This window comes from Mirounga angustirostris, unplaced genomic scaffold (assembly GCF_029215605.1).
Source record: "Mirounga angustirostris isolate CCGP_5_RB_7025 unplaced genomic scaffold, mMirAng1.0.hap1 SCAF_11, whole genome shotgun sequence".
Taxonomy (NCBI): Eukaryota; Metazoa; Chordata; class Mammalia; order Carnivora; family Phocidae; genus Mirounga; species Mirounga angustirostris.
The window spans coordinates 60,787,008-60,806,299 of NW_026991719.1; the positions used below are offsets into that span (position 1 = coordinate 60,787,008).

Here is a 19,292-nt window from a genome sequence, read left to right on the forward strand (position 1 = left end):
TTTGAACTACATTCAGTGCTAGGTGGAAAAATGCACAAGCTTTCAAAAGTGACTGGGATTAAAATTCTAGGCTGCAATTCTTATCAACCAATCAAATTTAAACTCTCTATAATTACAGATAATAGTGTGCTGACCTAGAGGGTTAGGAACAAAGCAGAGAAAATGGGAGTGAAACAAAGGGATACAAATACCATGAATACCAATACCAAAACAACAAACAAACAAAAAATTGAAAACAGAGAGCCAGATCAAGGCTCAAGGCCCGCCAGAGGCCGGGATATTCCTCTTATCTGTTACTCATGTTACTTTGAATCTCTCATGTGTTGCTTATGTGCCTCTGTGGAAAAGAAAATTTTAAGAATTGGGTTTTTTGGAAGGCAAAATAGAATTATAGAATGTCAAAATTGGAAGAACATTTAGGAGTCAAATAGTTAATGCATCTCACTGATAGATGGGGAAAGGCAAGTCCAGAGAGGGAAAGGGACTTGTTAAATGCCGCTCAACATTTTTTTCAGCAGAACTAGCAGGTTTCTGATGTTCACGCTATAGCTCAAAGGTAGGCCATGAGAACCTGCATTTTAACAAGATCTCCGGTTGTTCTAACACCACACTGGTGTTGAAAAGTACTGCTGCCTTGACATTCTTTCTCAAAAGAATCAAAAAAGTTGTTTTTCCAAGTCCTTAAAATAAACAAAGTGGTCGTGGATCTGAAATGCTGTCAGAATCCCCATGGCAACCGTTCAGTGTAGGTCCCAGCGAATAAAGAAGATAAGGAAAACACTAGTGGTCAAGCACACTCGGGAAGCTGCAGTTTATGGAACGGTCTAGTAGAGGGCGGGCTCTTCGGCAGTCTGCCAGGCAGTTTTTACTTCCCTTTTGGTGACACAGACAAGCTAACTGAAGATGCAGTTATCGAAGTATAATCTCTCGGCCAAGACACAAAGTCTAAAACCAATGGGCCTTATATATGTAATCATTTTATCACTCTCCACCGCTAGATTTTTCTGGCTCTACCACACACTCAAAGTTTTGCATGCAGATCCCCTAAGGGCTCCCGGAAGACCCTGCCACCCACCAACCCTGGCCTCACCCGTCCGCCAGGCCAACGTGTGGGAACCCAGGCAGCCGGGGCACTCCAAGGGTTACAAGCAGTTCGCTGGAGAGTGACAGGGAGAGAAGCCAATAGTGTCGAGGCAGGCCGTACGTCCGGTGTGGGCGGGGCAGGGACGCCGCGCGCCGAGGGGAACCTACGGAGGCCCGGGGGTGAGAGGGGCAACGCCGGGTAAGAGTTTGGAAGCGTCCGGGGCGAACAGGAGAGCTGATGGGCATCGGCCCCTTCTCCCTGCCCTCCTGCAGCCTTCGGGGTCGGTAGCCGCAGGGACAGCCCGGGGCCTGGTGTACGGCCATGGACTTACGGTGTTCGGACTCCGTGCCTTGTCACAACCAGAAAGCAAACTCTGTCTCTACCCCAAGCTCCGAGCCGCTGCGACCTGGCGACCTGATCTCAGACCAGGCCGAGGGCAACAGCGCCTCCAAGGCCAAGCCGACTCTCCTCGCAGGGCATGCTCTTTCCAGCGTACCGGCTGAGCTGGGTCCTCCGGCGTGCGGCGCGGCCAGCCTCAACTCCGAGAGCAGCGGTGGCGGTGGCAACTGTGACGCACCAACCAGCGAATCCCTCCTAGACGACGGCGAAGTCTCCGAGCAGATCGGGGCGCAGCTTAAACTGCTGCCTATGAATGATCAGATCCGGGAGCTGCAGACCATCATCCGGGACAAGTGAGCCGCGATCAGAAGGGGAAGGGGACGTGGAGGGTGTCTCAAGGCGGGGGAGGAGGGGACAGGGACTGGAAGTAAAAGGGCTCAGGGGTAACGTTTTGGACGCTGGGAAACTAGTTTGTGCCGATGGGGCAGGGCAGGGTGTCACGTGACTCAGGCCGCCAACCCTGTCTTTCCTAGTCCCTGCGTTTCACATCGCCGGGTAAAAGGAGGAATATTTTTAAGTAGCCCCCGGCTCCCTCTTTGTCTCTTCTGAGCGAATCCTAATCCTCAGCCAGTCCTGGCTGTAAACGCGCCCACGCTATCTGTCCAGTGCTGGTCTGTCACCCAGAAATGGTTGCTGCCGAGGTTATGCCCTACCACCAATCACCTCGGGCTCACAAATAGAAATAAAGCAATTTCAAGGGAATTCTGTTGTGCTCAGCAAGTTCTCTGGCCTTTTAGTGTTTGCTACTGCAAATATGTCATTTTGCCTAAGGGCTTTTAGTGTTGGAGTTTGGGTTTTGTTGGTCACGTGGAAGCTTATCATTCAACTCTTATCAGGATTCATTTTTGTAAAGTTACAGAACCTCAAATGTTTCCTGTAGAGTTAATGGCACAAAGGGAACCTAAAGGAATCTTTGGCGCCCCCTCCTAATCCCACAAACAGCCAAGTAAAATCCCACAAATAGCCCAAGAAGTAATGTTAAAAATCTGTCTTGAGGAGATCTCAAAACTCATGTTGTAGATGGGGTTTTTCAAGGGAGATATGTACTATGATGAACCACAGCTGGTTTCCATATTGGCAGCACCTTAAATGAGTAGCTACTGCATGTCAAAGCACTCCTTTTTCAGTGGGTGCCTTAATCTTTTAAAATGGCTGCTGGGTCAAGATGTCATTCTCTAAATCATACTGTAGTAACTTTTTCTTCATACTATTGTTAATAGGCTCCCTATTTGTTTCCTGGCCTTCAGTTTTTCTGCCGTCCGCATACTCCCACATATTCCTGAACAATCTTAATATAGAGCTTTGATTACCCTACTCAGCAGCCTTCCTTGGCTTCTTAGAGCCTATCAATTAAAGTCCAGGGTCCTGACCTTGACATTAAGGCCTCTCTTCATGGTTCCTAGGAACTATTCCGAAACATCCCTGATTCTGCTCTCCTCTGAAATTCTCTTTACTCCTTCCTTTACTCCTTCTCTTCGTTTTCATATCCTACCTATTCAAGATCAAACCCAGCATTCCTCTGTCAAGAAGCTTTCCTTTAATCATTCTTCCTTGCTGATCTTCCCTGGCTTTTTAAATACAAGATTCACCTTCTGTTTTGTATGTTGTTGTGTATCAGTCTTGTCTCACCTATTAGATGTAATGAATCACTATTGAAAACTACTGTGGTCATGTGATCTAATAGGTGGAAATGGTGATCTTAAAAAGTAGGAGGTATAGGTTTGGTAGTTGCGGTAGGGGAAGCTGAAATAAAACTCATCTGGAGAACAAAGAAAATAGGATGGTGAGTCTTGTTCCTGTAGATCAGGAGTTACTGACTTTGACTCTTGGACACCACCGCACCTGTGGATGGGTTTCAGGGCCTTGGTGAACTATCAGCAATGATTTGGGAAATATTCTTCATTATGTGTATTTTAGTGATTGTTTTTAAATAGCATCTTTATTGAGATATAATTTGCATGCCATATAATACACCATTTAAAGTGCACAATTGAGTGGTTTTTAAGTATGTTCATGGCTGTGCACCCATCACCACAATCGATTTTAGAACATCTTCATCACCTCAGCAAGAAAGCCCGTACACATGAGCAGTCACTCCCCATTGCCCCTCAACCCACCCAGCCACTAATCTCGACAACTGCTGATATACTTTCTGTCTCTGTGCAAAGTTGCCTAGTCTGGACATTTCATATAAATGGAGTCATATTAACATATGGTCTTTTGTGTGACTAGTTTCATTTAGCATAATGTTTTCAAGTGTCATCCACATTGTATCAGTACACCATTCCTTTTTTAGCTGAGTGATATTCCACTGTGTTGATGATATACCACATTTTGTTTATCTGTCTCAGATGATGGATGTTTGGGTGGTTTCCTCTCTTTGGCTATTATGAATAATGCTACTATGAACATTTGCATATGTGCCTTTTTTTAATGGGGTAAGGATTCGTTAGCTTTCATTACATTTCACAAAGGGGTCTTCATGACAATGTAAGGGTAAACTGTTGCTGTAGGATTTGGAGAGGGCATGGAGTTCAGCATTCATGTATGACAGCATCAATACTTGATTTTACTGCATTGTTCAGAAAATCCTGGGTTGTATAGTAAACCTGAGTGTAAGTGAAATCTTTTTTTTTTTTTTTCTTTTGTGAGTTTGGAAAGAGACAGCAGGATCCAGAGTGATCTTAGGCAAGATGTTTAGCATCTCTGTGCTTCAGCTTTATCATTTGTTAAATGAGGATGTGGTAATATCTCATGGAACTCCTGGGATGCTGAAACAAGATACTGTCTGAACATTTGTTACAAACTGTGAAGAGCTGTGCCAGCCATTGTGTTTTCATTTGTGCATGGTTCTAATTGCATTAATAAGGGCGAGGAGACAGTAAAAGGAGTTTACCTATACATAGAACTCACATTCTTTTTTTTTTTTAACTTTAAAAGATTTTATTTATTTATTAGAGAGAGAGAGAGAGAGAGCACAAGCAGGGGGAGTGGCGGGCAGAGGAAGAGGGAGAAGCAGGCTCCCCACTGAGCAGGGAGCCCGATGCGGGGCTGGATCCCAGGACCCTGGGATCATGACCTGAGCCGAAGGCAGATGCTTAACTGACTGAGCCATCCAGGCGCTCCTACACGTGAATTTTCTAACTGGCTTTTAGGCCAGGAAGGAGGAGTCACCTCTTTAAACTATGCATACCCTTGTTAATAATGTTTATGGGGCATATCCTAGTAACGTCTCACCAACTAGTCTATACTCCAGGGAGGCACAAAGAAAATCTGGCCTGGCACAGTACCAGACACATAAGGGAATTAATATTCAATCATTATAAAAAAAATAACCTTCTGAATGACTGAAGCCTGGGTTCTAAGAGAAAATGATAGTTTCTCTTCTTTTTCTACCTGATTTTGAACACTTAGATTAAACTCTGCTTTGAGGTGCAAGTAAATATTGACACTATTTTAACAGCTTTTTAAGAAGGTGCTAGAGATTGTGGCCTTGCTGATTGTATCTGGCAGGTAGTAAAAGCAATATATATATATTTTTAGTTTTTCACATCAGATTAGTTTTCCTCCAAGTACTTCACTGGGGGGAGGGGGTTTCTGAGGGTGACGGAAGGAGGCAGAAAATCATTTACAAAACATCTGCATACCATGGCAAACCTTGGAATTATTCTTTATTGTAGTGATCACATTATACAAAATAGCTCTGGAAATAGAGTTTATGTTTTCAGAGCTTTAACTAACCATTAACTCTAAATAAAACATTCCTTTGGTTTAAACCTGCTGGAAAAGCTTTTATGTCCCACTTCGCTTTTACCTGTTGCTTAAAAAAATCAAAATCAAAAACAAACAAAACCATAATAGAACTGAATTTGAGTCTATTTAGTTCTTTTTTCTTAGGTTACCAGGTAAAATACAGGACACCCAGTTAAATTTGAATTCAGATAAACAATGAACTTTTTTTCGTGTATCCTAAACATTGAATGGGACATACTTCTGAAATACAAATTTAAGTGGGTGTCCTGTATTTTTATTTGCTATATCTGGCAACCCTATGTTAACCCTAACTTCTCCCACCCCAAATGTTGAAAATAATCCTTGTTTTTAATTAATTAATTTTAAAAAAATGTTATTTAATTTCTAGTTAATTAAAATATAGTGTAATATTGGTTTCAGGGGTAGAATTTAGTGATTCATCACTCACATATAAAACGCAGTGCTTATCATAACAAGTGTCCTCCTTAATACCCACCACCCATCTAGCCCATCCCCCACCCACCTCTTCCATTAACCCTCAGTTTGTTCTCTATCCTTAAGTCTCTTAGGGTTTGTTTCACTCTCTCTTTTTTTCTTTTTTCTCCTTCACATATGTTCATCTTTTTTGCTTCTTAAATTCCACGTATGAGTGAAATCATACGGTATTTGTCTTTCTCTGACTTATTTTGCTTAGCATAAAACACTCTAGCACCATCCACCTTGTTGCAAATGGCAAAAATTCATTCTTTTTATGACTGAGTAATATTCCATTGTATGTATATACCACTTCTTTATCCATTCATCGGTCGTTGGGCATTTGGGCTCTTCCCATAGTTTGGCTGTTGTGGATAGTGCTGCAATAAACATCCAGGTGCATGTACCCCTTCAAATCTATACTTTTGAATCCTTTGGGGGAAATACCTAGGAGTGCAATTGCTGGGCCCTAGGGTAGCTCTATTTTTAACTTTCTGAGGAACCTCCATACTGTTTTCCAGAGTGACTGCACCAGCTTGCATTCCCACCAACAGTGTAGGAGGGTTCCCCTTTCTCCACATCCTTGCCAGGATGCAAAGTTGTTGACTTTAGCCATTCTGACAGGTGTGGGGTGGTATCTCATTGTGCTTCTGATTTGTATTTCCCTGATGTTGAGTGATGTTGAGCATCTTTTCATGTGTCTGCTGGCCATCTGGATGTCTTCTTTGGAGAAATGCCTATTCATGTCTTCTGCCCATTTTTTAACTGGATTATTTGTGTTTTGAGTGCTGAGTTTTGTAAGTTCTTTATAGATTTTGGGTACTAACCCTTTATCAGATATGTCATTTGAAAATATATTTTCTTCCTCCAAAGGCTCCCTTTTTTTTTGTTGTTGATTGTTTCCTATGCTGTGCAGAATCTTTATATCTTTATGAAGTCCCAATAGTTCATTTTTCCTTTTGTTTCCCTTGCCTCAGGAGATGGATCTAGTAAGAAGTTACTACTGCCGATGTCACAGTAGTTAACTGTCAGTGTTCTCCTCTAGGATTTTAATAGTTTAATAGATTTTAATAGTTTCCTTTCTCACATTCAGGTTTTCTGCATTTTGAATTTATTTTGTGTTTGGTGTAAGAAAGAGTTCCAGCTTCATTCTTCTGCATGTTGCTGTCCAGTTTTCCCAAAACCATTTGTTGAAGGGACTGTCTTTTTTTCCATTGGATTTCCTGTTTTATCAAAGATTAGTTGATCACATAGCTGTGGGTCCATTTCGGGGCTCTCTGTTCTGTTCCATTGATCTATGTGTCTGTTTTTGTGCCAGTACCATGCTGTCTTGATAATGACATCTTTGTAATAGAGCTTGACGTCCGGAATCATGATGCCTCCAGGTTTGCTTTTCTTCAAAATTGCTTTGGCTATTCAGGGTCTTTTGTAGTTCCATACAAATTATAGGATTGTTTGTTCTAGCTCTATGAAAAATGCTGGTGGTATTTTGATAGGGATTGCATTAAATGTGTAGGTTGCTTTGGGTACTATAGACATGTTAATAATGTTTGTTCTTCCAATCCATGGCATTGGAATTTTTTCCCATTTCTTTGTGTCTTCCATTTCTTTCTTAAGTTTCTATAGTTTTCAGAGTATAGATCTTTTATCTCGTTGGTTAGGTTTATTCCTAGGTATCTTATGGTTTTGGGTGCATTTGTAAACGGGATGGATTCCTTGATTTCTTTTTCTGCTGCTCCATTATTGGTGTGTGCAACAGATTTCTATACACTAATTTTATATCTTGCAACTTTGCTGAATTAATTAATTAATTAATTCATTACTTACCTAGAAAACGCAGTGCTAATCATAACAAGTGTCCTTCTTAATACCCACCACCCATCTAGCCCATCCCCCACCCACCTCTTCCATTAACCCTCAGTTTGTTCTCTGTCCTTAAGAGTCTCTTATGGTTTGTTTCACTCTCTCTTTTTGCTTTTTTTTCCCTTCATATATGTTCATCTTTTTTGCTTCTTAAATTCCACATTTGACAATGGATCGTGGATCACCACATCAAAAACTAATGAGGTATTGTATGGTGACATAACATAATAAAATTTAAAAATTAAAAAAAAATAATAAATTCTCATTTTTCAGGTAGTCCCTTTAAAAAAAAATTCCACATTGGGCGCCTGGGTGGCTCAGTTGGTTAAGCGACTGCCTTTGGCTCAGGTCATGATCCTGGAGTCCCTGGATCGAGTCCCGCATCGGGCTCCCTGCTCAGCAAGGAGCCTGCTTCTCCCTCTGACCCTCCCCCCTCTCATGTGCTCTCTCTCTCTCTCTTTCTCTCTGTCTCAAATAAATAATAAAATAAAATCTTTAAAAAAAAAATTCCACATTTGAGTGAAATCATATGGTATTTGTCTTTCTCCAACTTATTAAAAATGTAGCACTTTTGTGGTGGAATCTTTCGGTTTTCTATATAGAGTATCATGTTGTGTACAAGTAGTGACAGTTTGACTTCTTTGCCAATTTGTGAGCCTTTTATTTTTTTGTATGTTGTCTGATTGCTCATCCTAAGACTTCCAGTAGTGTGTTAAATAGTAGTGGTGAGTGTGGACATCCCTGTCTTGTTCCTGATCATAGAGGAAAGGCTCTCAGTGTTTCCCCATTGAGTAGGATATTAGTTGTGGATCTTTCATATATGACCTTTATGATGTTGAGGTATGTTCCCTCTATTCCTCCTTGTTGGGGGTTTTTTATCAAGAATGGATACTGTATTTTGTCAAATGCTTTTTCTGCATCGATTGAGAGGATCATATGGTTCTTATCCTTTCTTTTATTAATGTGGTGTATCACATAGATTGATTTGTGAATATTGAACTGCCCCTGCAGCCGGGAATAATCCCAGTTGATCGTGGTGAATAATTCTTCTAATGTATTGTTGAATATGATTTGCTAGTATTTTGTTGAGAATTTTTACATCCATGTTCATCAGGGATATGGGCCTGTAATTCCTTTTAGTGGGGTCATTGTCTGGTTTTGTAATCAAGGTAATGTTGGCTTCATAGAACGAGTTTGGAAGTTTTCTTCCATTTCTGTTTTTTGGAACAGTTTGAGAAGAATAGATATTAAACTCTTCTTTAAATATCTGGTAGAATTCGGGCGCCTGGGTGGCTCAGTTGGTTAAGCAACTGCCTTTGGCTCAGGTCATGATCCTGGAGTCCCAGGATCGAGTCCCACATTGGGCTCCCTGCTCGGTGGGGGGTCTGCTTCTCCTTCTGACCCTCTTCCCTCTCGTGCTCTCTGTCTCTCATTCTCTCTCTCTCAAATAAATAAATAAAATCTTAAAAAAAAAAATATCTGGTAGAATTCCCCTAGAAAGCCATCTGGCCCTGGACTTTTGTTTGTTAGGAGATTTTTGATTACTGATTCAATTTCTTTACTGGTTATGGGTCTGTTCAAATTTTCTATTTCTTCCTATTTCAGTTTTGGTCATTTGTATGTTTCTAGGAATTTGTCCATTTCTTTCAGATTGCCCAGTTTGTTGGCATATAACTTTTCATAATGTTCTCTTATAATTGTTTCTATTTCTGTGGTGTTTGTTGTGATCTCTCCTCTTTCATTCATTATTTTATTTATTTGGGTTCTTTCTCTTTTCTTTTTGGTAAGTCTGGCTAGGGGTTTATCAGTTTTTTTCTTCCAAATATGCAGCTCTTAGTTTCATTGATCTTTTCTAGTTTTTTTGGTTTTTATGTTATTTATTTCTGCTCTAATCTTTATTATTTCCCTTCTTCTGCTAGCTTTAGGCTTTATTTGCTGTTCCTTTTCTAGCTCCTTTAGGTGTATGGTTAGGCTGTGTATTTGAGACTTTTCTTCCTTCTGGATGTAGGCCTGTATTGCTATATACTTCCCTCTTAGGACCACCTTTGCTACCTCCCAAAGGTTTTGAACTGTTGTATTTTCATTTTCATTTGCTTCCATGTATCATTTTTTTTTCATCTTTAATTTCCTGGTTAACCCATTCATTCTTTAGTTGGATGTTCTTTAAAACCTCCAGTATTTGTGGTCTTTCCAGATTTTTTCTTGTGGTTGACCTCAAGTTTCAAAGCATTGTGGTCTGAAAATACGCATGGTATGAACTCAGTCTTTTTGTACCCGTTGAGGGCTGACTGATTTGTGACCTTGTATGTGATCTATTCTGGAGAATGTTCCACGTGCACTTGAAAAGAATGTGTATTCTGCTCTTTAGGATAAAATGTTCTGAATATATCTGGTCCAGTGTGTCATTGAAAGCCATTGTTTCCTTCTTGATTTTCTGTTCAGATGGTCTGTGCATTGCTGTAAGTGTGGTGTTAAAGTCCCCTACTATTATTGTATTATTATCAATGAGTTTCTTTATGTATGTTATTAATTGATTTATATATTTGGGTGCTCCCAAGTTGGGGGCATAAATATTTACAGTTGTTACATCTTCTTGATGGATAGACCCCTTAATTATGATATAGTGCCCTTCATCTCTTGTTACAGTCTTTGGTTTAAAATCTAGTTTGTCTGATGTAAATGTGGCTAAGCTGACTTTCTTTTGATGTCCCTTAGCATGATAGATGGTTCTCCATCCCCTCATTTTCAATCTGCAGGTGTCTTTAGGTCTAAAATGAGTCTCTTGTAACTCTTAATGATAGTAAACAAACTGAGGGTTGATGGAGGGAGGTGGTGGGGAGATGGGCTTGATGGGTGATGGGTATTAAGGAGGGCACTTGTTATGATGAGCACGGGGTGTTGTAAGTGATGAACCTCTGAATTCTACTCCTGCAACCAGTATTGTACTTTATGTTAAATAACTAGAATTTATATAAAAATTTGAAAAAAAAGAAATATATGTCTTAATAATGACAGTAAAAAAATAAAATGAGTCTTGTAAGCAGCATATAGATAGATGGATCTTGTTTTTTTTTTTTATCCATTCTAGTACCCTATGTCTTTTGATTGTAGTATTTAGTCCATTTACTTTCAGAGTGATTATTGATAGATAAGAATTGATGGACTCTGAAAAACAAACTGAGGGTACTAGAGGGAAGGGGGTGGGAGGATGGGTTAGCCTGGTGATGGGTATTAAAGAGGGCACGTACTGAATGGAGCACTGGGTGTTATACACAAACAATGAATCATGGAACACTACATCAAAAACTAATGATGTAATGTGTGGTGATTAACATAACATAAGGATAAAAAAAGAATAAAAAAAAGAATTTAGTGCCATTGTATTAACTGTAAAGTTGGTATTTCTGGTGATGTTCTCTGTTCCTTCCTAGTCTTTGTCACTTTTGGTCTTTTTTTTCCCTACCTAAAGAGGCCCCTTTTATATTTCTTGCAGGGCTGGTTTAGTGGTCATGAACTCCTTTTGTTTTGTCTGTCTGGGAAACTGTCTGTTCTCCTATTCTGAATGACAGCCTTGCTGGATAAAATATTCTTGGCTGCATATTTTTCCCATGCAGCATATTGAACATATCATGGCACTTTCTTCTGGCCAGCCAAGAATTTATGGAGATATCTGTTGGGAACCTGGTCTGTCTTCCCTTATAGGTTAAGGAGTTTTTTTCCCTTACTGCTTTCAGGATTCTTTCCTTGTCTCTGTATTTTGTGAATTTGGCTACGATGTCTTGGTGATCATCAGCTTTTGTTGAATTTAATGGGAGTTCTCTGTGCTTTTTGGATTTCAGTGTCTGTTTATTTCCCCAGATTAGGATAGTTTTCAGCTATAACTTGTTCAAATAAACCTCCTTTTTCTCTCTCTTCTTCTGGGACTCCTATGATAGAAATACTATGCTTCATGGAGTTGCTGAGTTTCCTAAGTCTACATTCATGATCCAATACTTTTCTTTCCCTCTTCTTTTCAGTTTCATTATTTTCCATACTTTTATCTTCTATATCACCGATTTGTTCCTCTGCTTTGTCCATCCTCATTGTCACGGCAACCATTCCGGTTTGCATCTTGGTTGTAGTATTTTTAATTTTGGCCTTACTAGATGTTAGTTCTTTTATCTCTGCAATAAGGGATTCTCTGGTGTCTTCTATGCTTTTCTCAAGCCCAGCTAGTAGCCATAGAATTGTTTATTTGAATTCTGGTTCAGACATCTTACTTGTATCTGTATTGAATAGATCCCTGGCCATGACTTCTTCCTGTCCTTTTTTTGGGGTGAATTCCTCCACCTTGTCATTTACTGTAGGTCACTGTTTTGTGTGTGTGTGGTTGTTAGGAAAGCCTGTTATATTCCTGCTCCTGAGGGTAATGGCTATATTAAGAAGAGGTAAAAAAAAGCTAGATCCTGTTTCCCCTAGAGTTGAAGCTTTGCAGCAGTCTATGATCAGTAGACTTGGTGCATGTGAGGGATTTGTGCTGGTCTTCTGGGGGGAGGGGCCTGATGCACTGATTACTCTGGTAGATTTGCCCCAGTGGAGATGCACCTGCAGGGCGTGGGGAGGGGAAGCTGGAGGGTGCTTTGTGCAAGTGGCTCCAACCTCCACTGGGTGGCGCTGTGTTGCTTACTGAAGTAGGTCTGTGCTGATGGGGCGGGGGGGGGGGGGGGGTGGGCAGGCAATGGCATAGCTCTGCTCTCTTGTGCCCGGAGCAGAGAGTTCCTGTCCACCACTCTTCAGGAAGCCCTCACAGAAAAGCAGATATTCACCCCTCTTGTGTCCCTGTTGTCTGTCAGATCCCTGCCTCCAAGCTGTCTACCTGCCAAGCGGTACAGAACTCCTGTGTTTTATCTCAGGCACACGGCTGGGTTTCAAAACTCCAAACTCCGATGTTTAGGGACCTGGTGCATGTGGACTCATGCTGATCCTCTGAGGGAGGGTCTCCCCACACTGCAGATGGTGCCCGTTAGCACGATCGCACAGTGGCTGGAGTTTATGGTGAAGTGCAGCAAAAAGCTGGCACCAAGGTTTGCTGCCCTCAGCAGGTGTCTATGTTCCTGTGCTAATAAATGGGGTCTCACATTGGCATCTGCTAGCTTTTTTGCCCCCCGAGAGGCTGTTCCACCGCCCCAAATGCCCTACAAGAAGGGGAACTGTTTCTCCCTGTGCAACCCACGGGATCCTCCGAGCGCACTGGCCACTCCGGGGCCTCTGCCCTCCTTCCCCCCAGGAGCACCGCTCTGCCTGCCAGGCTCCACCCAGCAGTGTTCCGGACTTCTAAACCTTCAGACTTTGGGCTCCAATGCTTGTAAAAACTTGCAATAATCAGCCACTCTAGTTTTCCCAGGGAATGAACACCTCTCTCTCTCTGGGTAAGTCTCTCTCTGGTGCAGTTCCCTGCATGCTGCCTTCTCTCTGTTTCTCTCTCTCTTTCCTCTCTCTGAGATTAAGGCTCCCTCCCCTCCACAGCACCCACAATTCTTTTCTCCCCGTATCACGTCCTACCTCCAGGATGTGGCTTCTTTTCTCTCTAGTTCTCCATTTTGTTCTCTCACCATTCAGGTTGATCTCTCGGGTGTTTGGAAAGTTTTAGTATTTATCTAGCTGTGATTTAGAGATGAGGCAAGCCTAGGGTCCCCCTACCTCTGTGCCATCTTAACTCCCTCCTTGGGCCTTGTTTCTTAAATGATACCTAAATCAGTGCTACTGGGATTTGATTTCAATTCAGTTGTTTTAAGTTATGGGTCAGAGGTTTTGATGTAAAATTTTTTGAAAAGGGTATGTTCTTGTATGTGTTCACTTTTTTTTTTTTTTACAAGCCATGTTACAATGGCAGCTTCTCCCTCTTCAGAAGGAGCATTTTAATGATGTTTTCTTATTTGTCTACCAGACTCTATTTCATTCTTTGCATTGTATGTTCATGGCAGTCTGATTTTCAGGGAGAGAAATTAAAATACATCTCAAACTGTCACCTTTAGAAAATATTCCCTTATTAGAGCAAAATAAATAATGGCTTTACTCAGGGACGTGGAATCGGAGAGCTTCAGGCTGGGAAGTACCGTGAGGTACTTCACCTCTGTAAACCTCACTATTTTCATCACTTAATGGAATCTACCTCTTAAGGTTGTGTGAGGAGTAGATCAGATAATGCACCAAAAGTGCTTAATACTTGGCACCAAGGAAGTTTTTAATAGATAGTGACCTGTGGGAAAGAAGGGAGTAATGTATGAATAATATTAGGTACCTGCTGTAACTTTCAGACCTTTTTAGAAAAGCTTTATAGGTACATCTTTGTACACCTAGTGTGCATGTGTAGTTATTAAAATCATTCTTGTTAATAAAGGGGGGGAGCTGTCAAGTCTATTCTGAATGAAGAGAAGGAGCGGAGAGTGATCAAATGGCAATTTCTGCTGTAGAAATTGACGTTGTAATTGTCCCAGGGGAGGACATCATCCAACACACTAGAGAATTCCTCTAGTAGTAGTAGTAGTAGTAGTAGTAGTAGTAGTAGTAAGGACTAGAACGAACAGGGGAGAGGATCTCTACTTGAAGTCTTAATTTTTTAATATTATAAAATCATTCCTCTGTCATAGTTCTGTGATAAGTAAATAGAGTTCAGTGAGATTCAAGAGGTTCCATCTTGGTTTGCATTTGCTATGAGACATGCATGTTTTTATTTTATTTTATTTTTATTTTTTATTTTTTTAAAGATTTTATTTATTTATTCATGAGAGACAGAGAGAGAGGCAGAGGGAGAAGCAGGCTCCCTAGGAGCAGGGAGCCCGATGCGGGACTCGATCCCAGGACCCTGGGATCATGACCTGAGCCGAAGGCAGACGCTTAACCATCTGAGCCACCCAGGCGCCCCGAGACATGCATGTTTTTAAATATACACATTTGCTGAAGCCTCTAGAATTTTCTTTTTAAAGATTTTATTTCTTTGACAGAGAGTGAGAGAGAGAGAGAGAGAGAGAGAGCAAGCACAAGCGGGAAAAAAGCAGAGGGAGCAGGAGAAGCAGGCTCCCCGCTGAGCAGAGAGCCCGATGTGCTGTGATGTGATGCAATGCGATGCCATGCAAGGGACTCGATCCCAGGACCCTGGGATCATGACCTGAGCTGAAGGCAGACGCTTAACCGACTGGGCCACCCAGACACCCTGCCTCCGTAGAAATTTTAAGGTGCTTTCTAGACAGCATTGAATAGGAAGAGTCAGGCTTACCAAGTCCACATTAAAACGAGGATTTGACTTCCTGTATGATTCTCATTCTTTTGTTGTTTCATTGTGAAGATAATTTTTTTAAATGGCTACCTTTGGCTTTTCATTTTCTTGCTACAGATGTGTGACACATTTGTTGGGGGAGGACAGTGTCAAGAAAAGTGTATTCACAGATATGATTAGGTCTGCATTGTTAATACTGTTCGGAGGTTATATAATTTATTTACATATTTATTTTTCAAAGATTTATTTATTTATTTGACAGAGAGAGACACAGTGAGAGAGGGAACACAAGCAGGGGGAGTGGGAGAGGGAGAAGCAGGCTCCCCGCAGAGCAGGGAGCCCGATGCGGGGCTCGATCCCAGGACCCTGGGACCATGACCTGAGCCAAAGGCAGACGCTTAACGACTGAGCCACCCAGGCACCCCTGGAGGTTGTACAATTTTTTAAAAAAATGCTCAGTTTAACACTAATTAGATTTCCAAGTTCTGAATTAAGAGTGTCTGGATATCACTGTTTAAATATTTAATATTTGATCATTTGGCTATATTTTAGAATATTCCAGGAATGTGTGTCAGTTTTTGTTGCTTTGTGACAGTTTTGCATTCGATTTTATTTGGGACTGTTATTAGGTAGAAAATGATTAAAGTGACTTTCAGAACCTTGTTTTTAGTATGAGACTTTTTAAAAAAAATGATTTTGAGACAAGTGAATAGAGTTACAATTTGAAAAACAGTGTATGGAGTGAATAAGACCTGGGTTTACACTGAAACTCCTTTCTTAACAAACACTTCAGTGCAGTGTTGGGCGGAAAGTAGGGGCTCAGAGAATATGTGCAACTTGTTGATCTGACAAGTATATATCCGTTTTATGAAACTCTAGTGTTAACAGTGTTAAGGATTTAGATGTGAATAATGAAGACCACTGTGGTTTTCAAAAAATGCAGTCAACTTACCATATTCTAACTGTAGTTTAATTTCTAAATTGATTTAAAGTACACAGTATGGGTCCTGAATAGTGTGGGTCTAAAATGACAGGAAACGGGGTTGGTAATTATTGTTTGTAGCAGGATGACTTGGAGCAGTAAATGCTTTAATTGGAAGTCAAATAGCTATCAAGAGATGACAGTTCTGGCATGTACTTGTTAGGAGTGTAGAGGAGGTGATGATTATGGAAAAGCTATCTGCTGAGGCTGATATTTTGGGGGAGAATATGAAAGGTGTGAAAATGTCTGATTTTAAGGTAAAATAATAGACTTGCACAACTCTGATCCCTTAACCTAATGTGGCTTTTCTATGTAATAAGCTTGTGTGTAACTGTTCAGACATTAAAAACAAATATTTCAGATGTGGTCCCAAGAAATAGTACTGAATAATTCTTATGAGGCAAATCCAGATTTTCCTTCCCTATTGAAAAACTGTTCTGGCCGTCTAGATTGTTTGTATAGGTCTAGCAAACAGAAAGTAGGCTTCAGTATTTATTGTAGTTCACTAGCTTTTATTTCCTTGACAAGCATATTGTGAAGATGAATTCCAGAAATGAAAGCTGCTAGCGTAATAGTGTAGTTTTATTTGAAAACCACAGTACATGAAATAGTCTGTTTTATTTATTTATTTAATTTATTGTTTTTTGGGTGTAGTTGACACACAGTGTTCTGTTAGTATAAGGTGTACAATCTTATATATATACTATATATACGTATACTGTAGTATATATACGTGGAACCACAAGTTTACATGTTACGCCATGCTCCCAACAAGCGTAGCTACCATCTGTCACCATCCAGCACTATTACAGTATCATGGACTATAGTCCTTATGCTGTGCCTTTTATTCCCCTGACTTACTCATTCCATAACTGGGAGCCTGTATCTCCCACTCACCTTCACCCATTTTGCCCATCCCCTATCCCCCTCCCCTCTGGCAACCGTTAGTTTGTTCTTTAAACGCAGCCTGTTTTAAGTGGGCTCTGTGTGTGTGTGTGTGTGTGTGTGTAGGTATGTGTGGATAGTTTTCTGAGTTTAGGGAATATTTGTATATAAAGAATACAAGCCTATATTCTTGCTATTGCTCAGTTATGGTTCATATTTTAGAGAGTTAATATCTGTAATATGATAGAACTGTGGTTACTCTGAGAAACCAAATGTCATTTGTGTCAGGGGTATTTCATTGCTTTTTCCTGTCAGAAAAAGTAAATGCAGCTCGGGAAAAAAAGGAGTAGTGACTAATGGTATACTGAGATAATACACGCTTGCATATTGCCATTTTGATGCTGTGTTGGAATATTTTAGGTATGCTATGGATAGGCAGATGGGGAATTTTAAGTACATAAACTGTACATCAGTCTGTTCAGTCAAATCATTTAATTTACATGGGAGAAGGGAGTGGAACAATACTAGATTTTTACGTACAGAAAAAAATGTCGGCCTTTTAACATCCCCTTTTGGGTCCGTTAGGTGGGTAGGTGCAACCTTGCATTATTATTACTTGGGCACCTCAGGATATGAAAGTGTTGACCAGAAGGATATGTACAGAAAAATGGCAGAAAGATCTAGGAGATAAAGTATTTGATTGAAAAAAAAAAAAAAAAACGGGCAAAAGGAACAAATTATCAATACTTTGAGAAAGAGGTCTTGGAAGTTAGGTTATGCATTCTTGAAAACAATGGCAAAAGTAGAGGATTTATTTGTATCATTCTCATTCCAAAAAGGATTAGAGACAAAGTAGATGGGTTACTTATCTTGGTAATGTGGGTTTTAGATCAAGGTGAATGGAGAGGGAGAATGGGAAGAAGCTGGTTTTCATGCTGCGGAAGTTTTTCTCTTAACTTGAGCTGCGGGCTTGCTGCCGTCTTGCAGGGGGAGCTTCATTCGGCTCCCGCTTGGATAATACAGACTTGGGCAGCTCAGTGGGAGACTGCATGATCTTTTCAATTGCTGTCTCTAGTGTTGATATCAAGTAAGCATTTTCAATAATATCAAGTCATTCCATTTAAGTTCCTGTATCCTAGTGAAAAAATATCTTGCTTCAGTGATAGTTTGTACATGTAAGCTTTTAGGCTTTTAGTATGTAATAGGTCTTAATAGCATTGTTACTATATGTATTAAGTAATATTTTCCCGTAAAGCTCTAAGCTGGACTAAAATTTATACTACTTTCTTTCTAGGACAGCCAGTAGAGGGGACTTCATGTTTTCTGCGGATCGTTTGGTAGGTGGAGGCTTTCCATTTTTGTTTCATTGTTCCTAGTGATATAGTCATAGGAGGCTAAGTGACTTTTTTGTTCTAGAGAATCCTGGGGGGTGAGAGAGATTGTGCCAAGTAATCATCATCCTGGCAGGCTTCTGAAGTATTGTTTCTACTCGTTCATTAAAGCTGTGCCTCAATCCCTTTCACCTCAAAGCATTGCCCATGAACTCGTTTTCTGTAATTCTGAGGCACTTCTACCTCTCAAGTGGATCTTGGCAATCCTTAAAGAGGTCATCTTAGGGCAGTGAAGTGAAGTACATTGAAAGAAAACCAAAGATGTAAGGAGACCTAGTAGTTACCCTTGTGGTATTCATTTAATACAGAAACACTAATACCCCCTCTTGTAGTTTACCTGGAGGGTTACTTATTTTACCTTTTCTGTACTATCCTCACATGTGAAATACTAAGTTGGGCTGTGTATACTTCCCTCAGGGACTTCCTGTTAAGGATTGGCCAAGCCCAATTCAGTTTATTTATTTATCTATTTTTAAATTTGCAAAGGAGACCTTTTTTTTTAATTAAAAAAAAAATTTAAAATTGAAATTCAATTAGCCAACACATAGTACATCATTAGTTTTAGATGGAGAGTTCAGCAATTCATCAGTTGCATATAACACCCAGTGGCCATCACATCACGTGCCCTCCTTAATGCCCGTCACCCAGTTACCCCATCCCCCCACCCACCTCCTCTCCAGCAACCCTCAGTTTGTTTCCTGGAGTCCAGAGCCTCTCATGCTTTGTCTACTTCGCTGATTTCTTCCCATTCAGTTTTCCCTCCCTTCCCCTATGATCCTCTGCGCTGTTTCTTATATTCCACACATAGGAGTAAAAGCATATGACACATGTCTTTCTCTGCTTGACTTATTTCGCTCAGCATAATACTCTCCAGTTCCATCCACATCGATGTCAATGGTCAGTGTTCATCCTTTCTGATAAGCCCAATTCAGTTTAGCTAGTGAGGTCTGAGAGGATCTCAGGCCGAATTGGGTTGTTTTCAGGTAAAGCACTGCATTTCCTTCTTGTGTTTCCATCTAAGTGTGCTCAGTGCTTGAAATAAGGTTGACACATCTTCTGCTGTGCTATTAGTATTCATCTGTTGATGAAGTGTCTACTGACCTCGAGTCAGGCCCTGGGCTAGGCTGTGTTGCAGGGGCAGGCGATACAGCAGTACAGAATACAGACATTGTCCCTGATCTCATGGAGTTTACATTCGAAATGCTG

General features: G+C 40.7%; 1 protein-coding gene across 5 annotated transcripts in view; it reads left to right on the plus strand.

Moving 5' to 3' along the window:
• Nucleotides 1-1,225: 1,225 nt before the first annotated feature.
• The window catches only part of UPRT (uracil phosphoribosyltransferase homolog), a 62,089-nt gene continuing 44,022 nt past the window's right edge, over nt 1,226-19,292 (plus strand). For all 5 annotated transcript variants that reach the window (XM_064574274.1, XM_064574275.1, XM_045879743.3 and 2 more), the window contains exons 1-2: nt 1,226-1,776; nt 17,990-18,032. In XM_064574274.1, the coding sequence (XP_064430344.1) occupies nt 1,406-1,776; nt 17,990-18,032 (414 nt within the window). In that variant the 5' untranslated portion in view covers nt 1,226-1,405. The remainder of the gene's footprint in view (nt 1,777-17,989; nt 18,033-19,292) is intronic.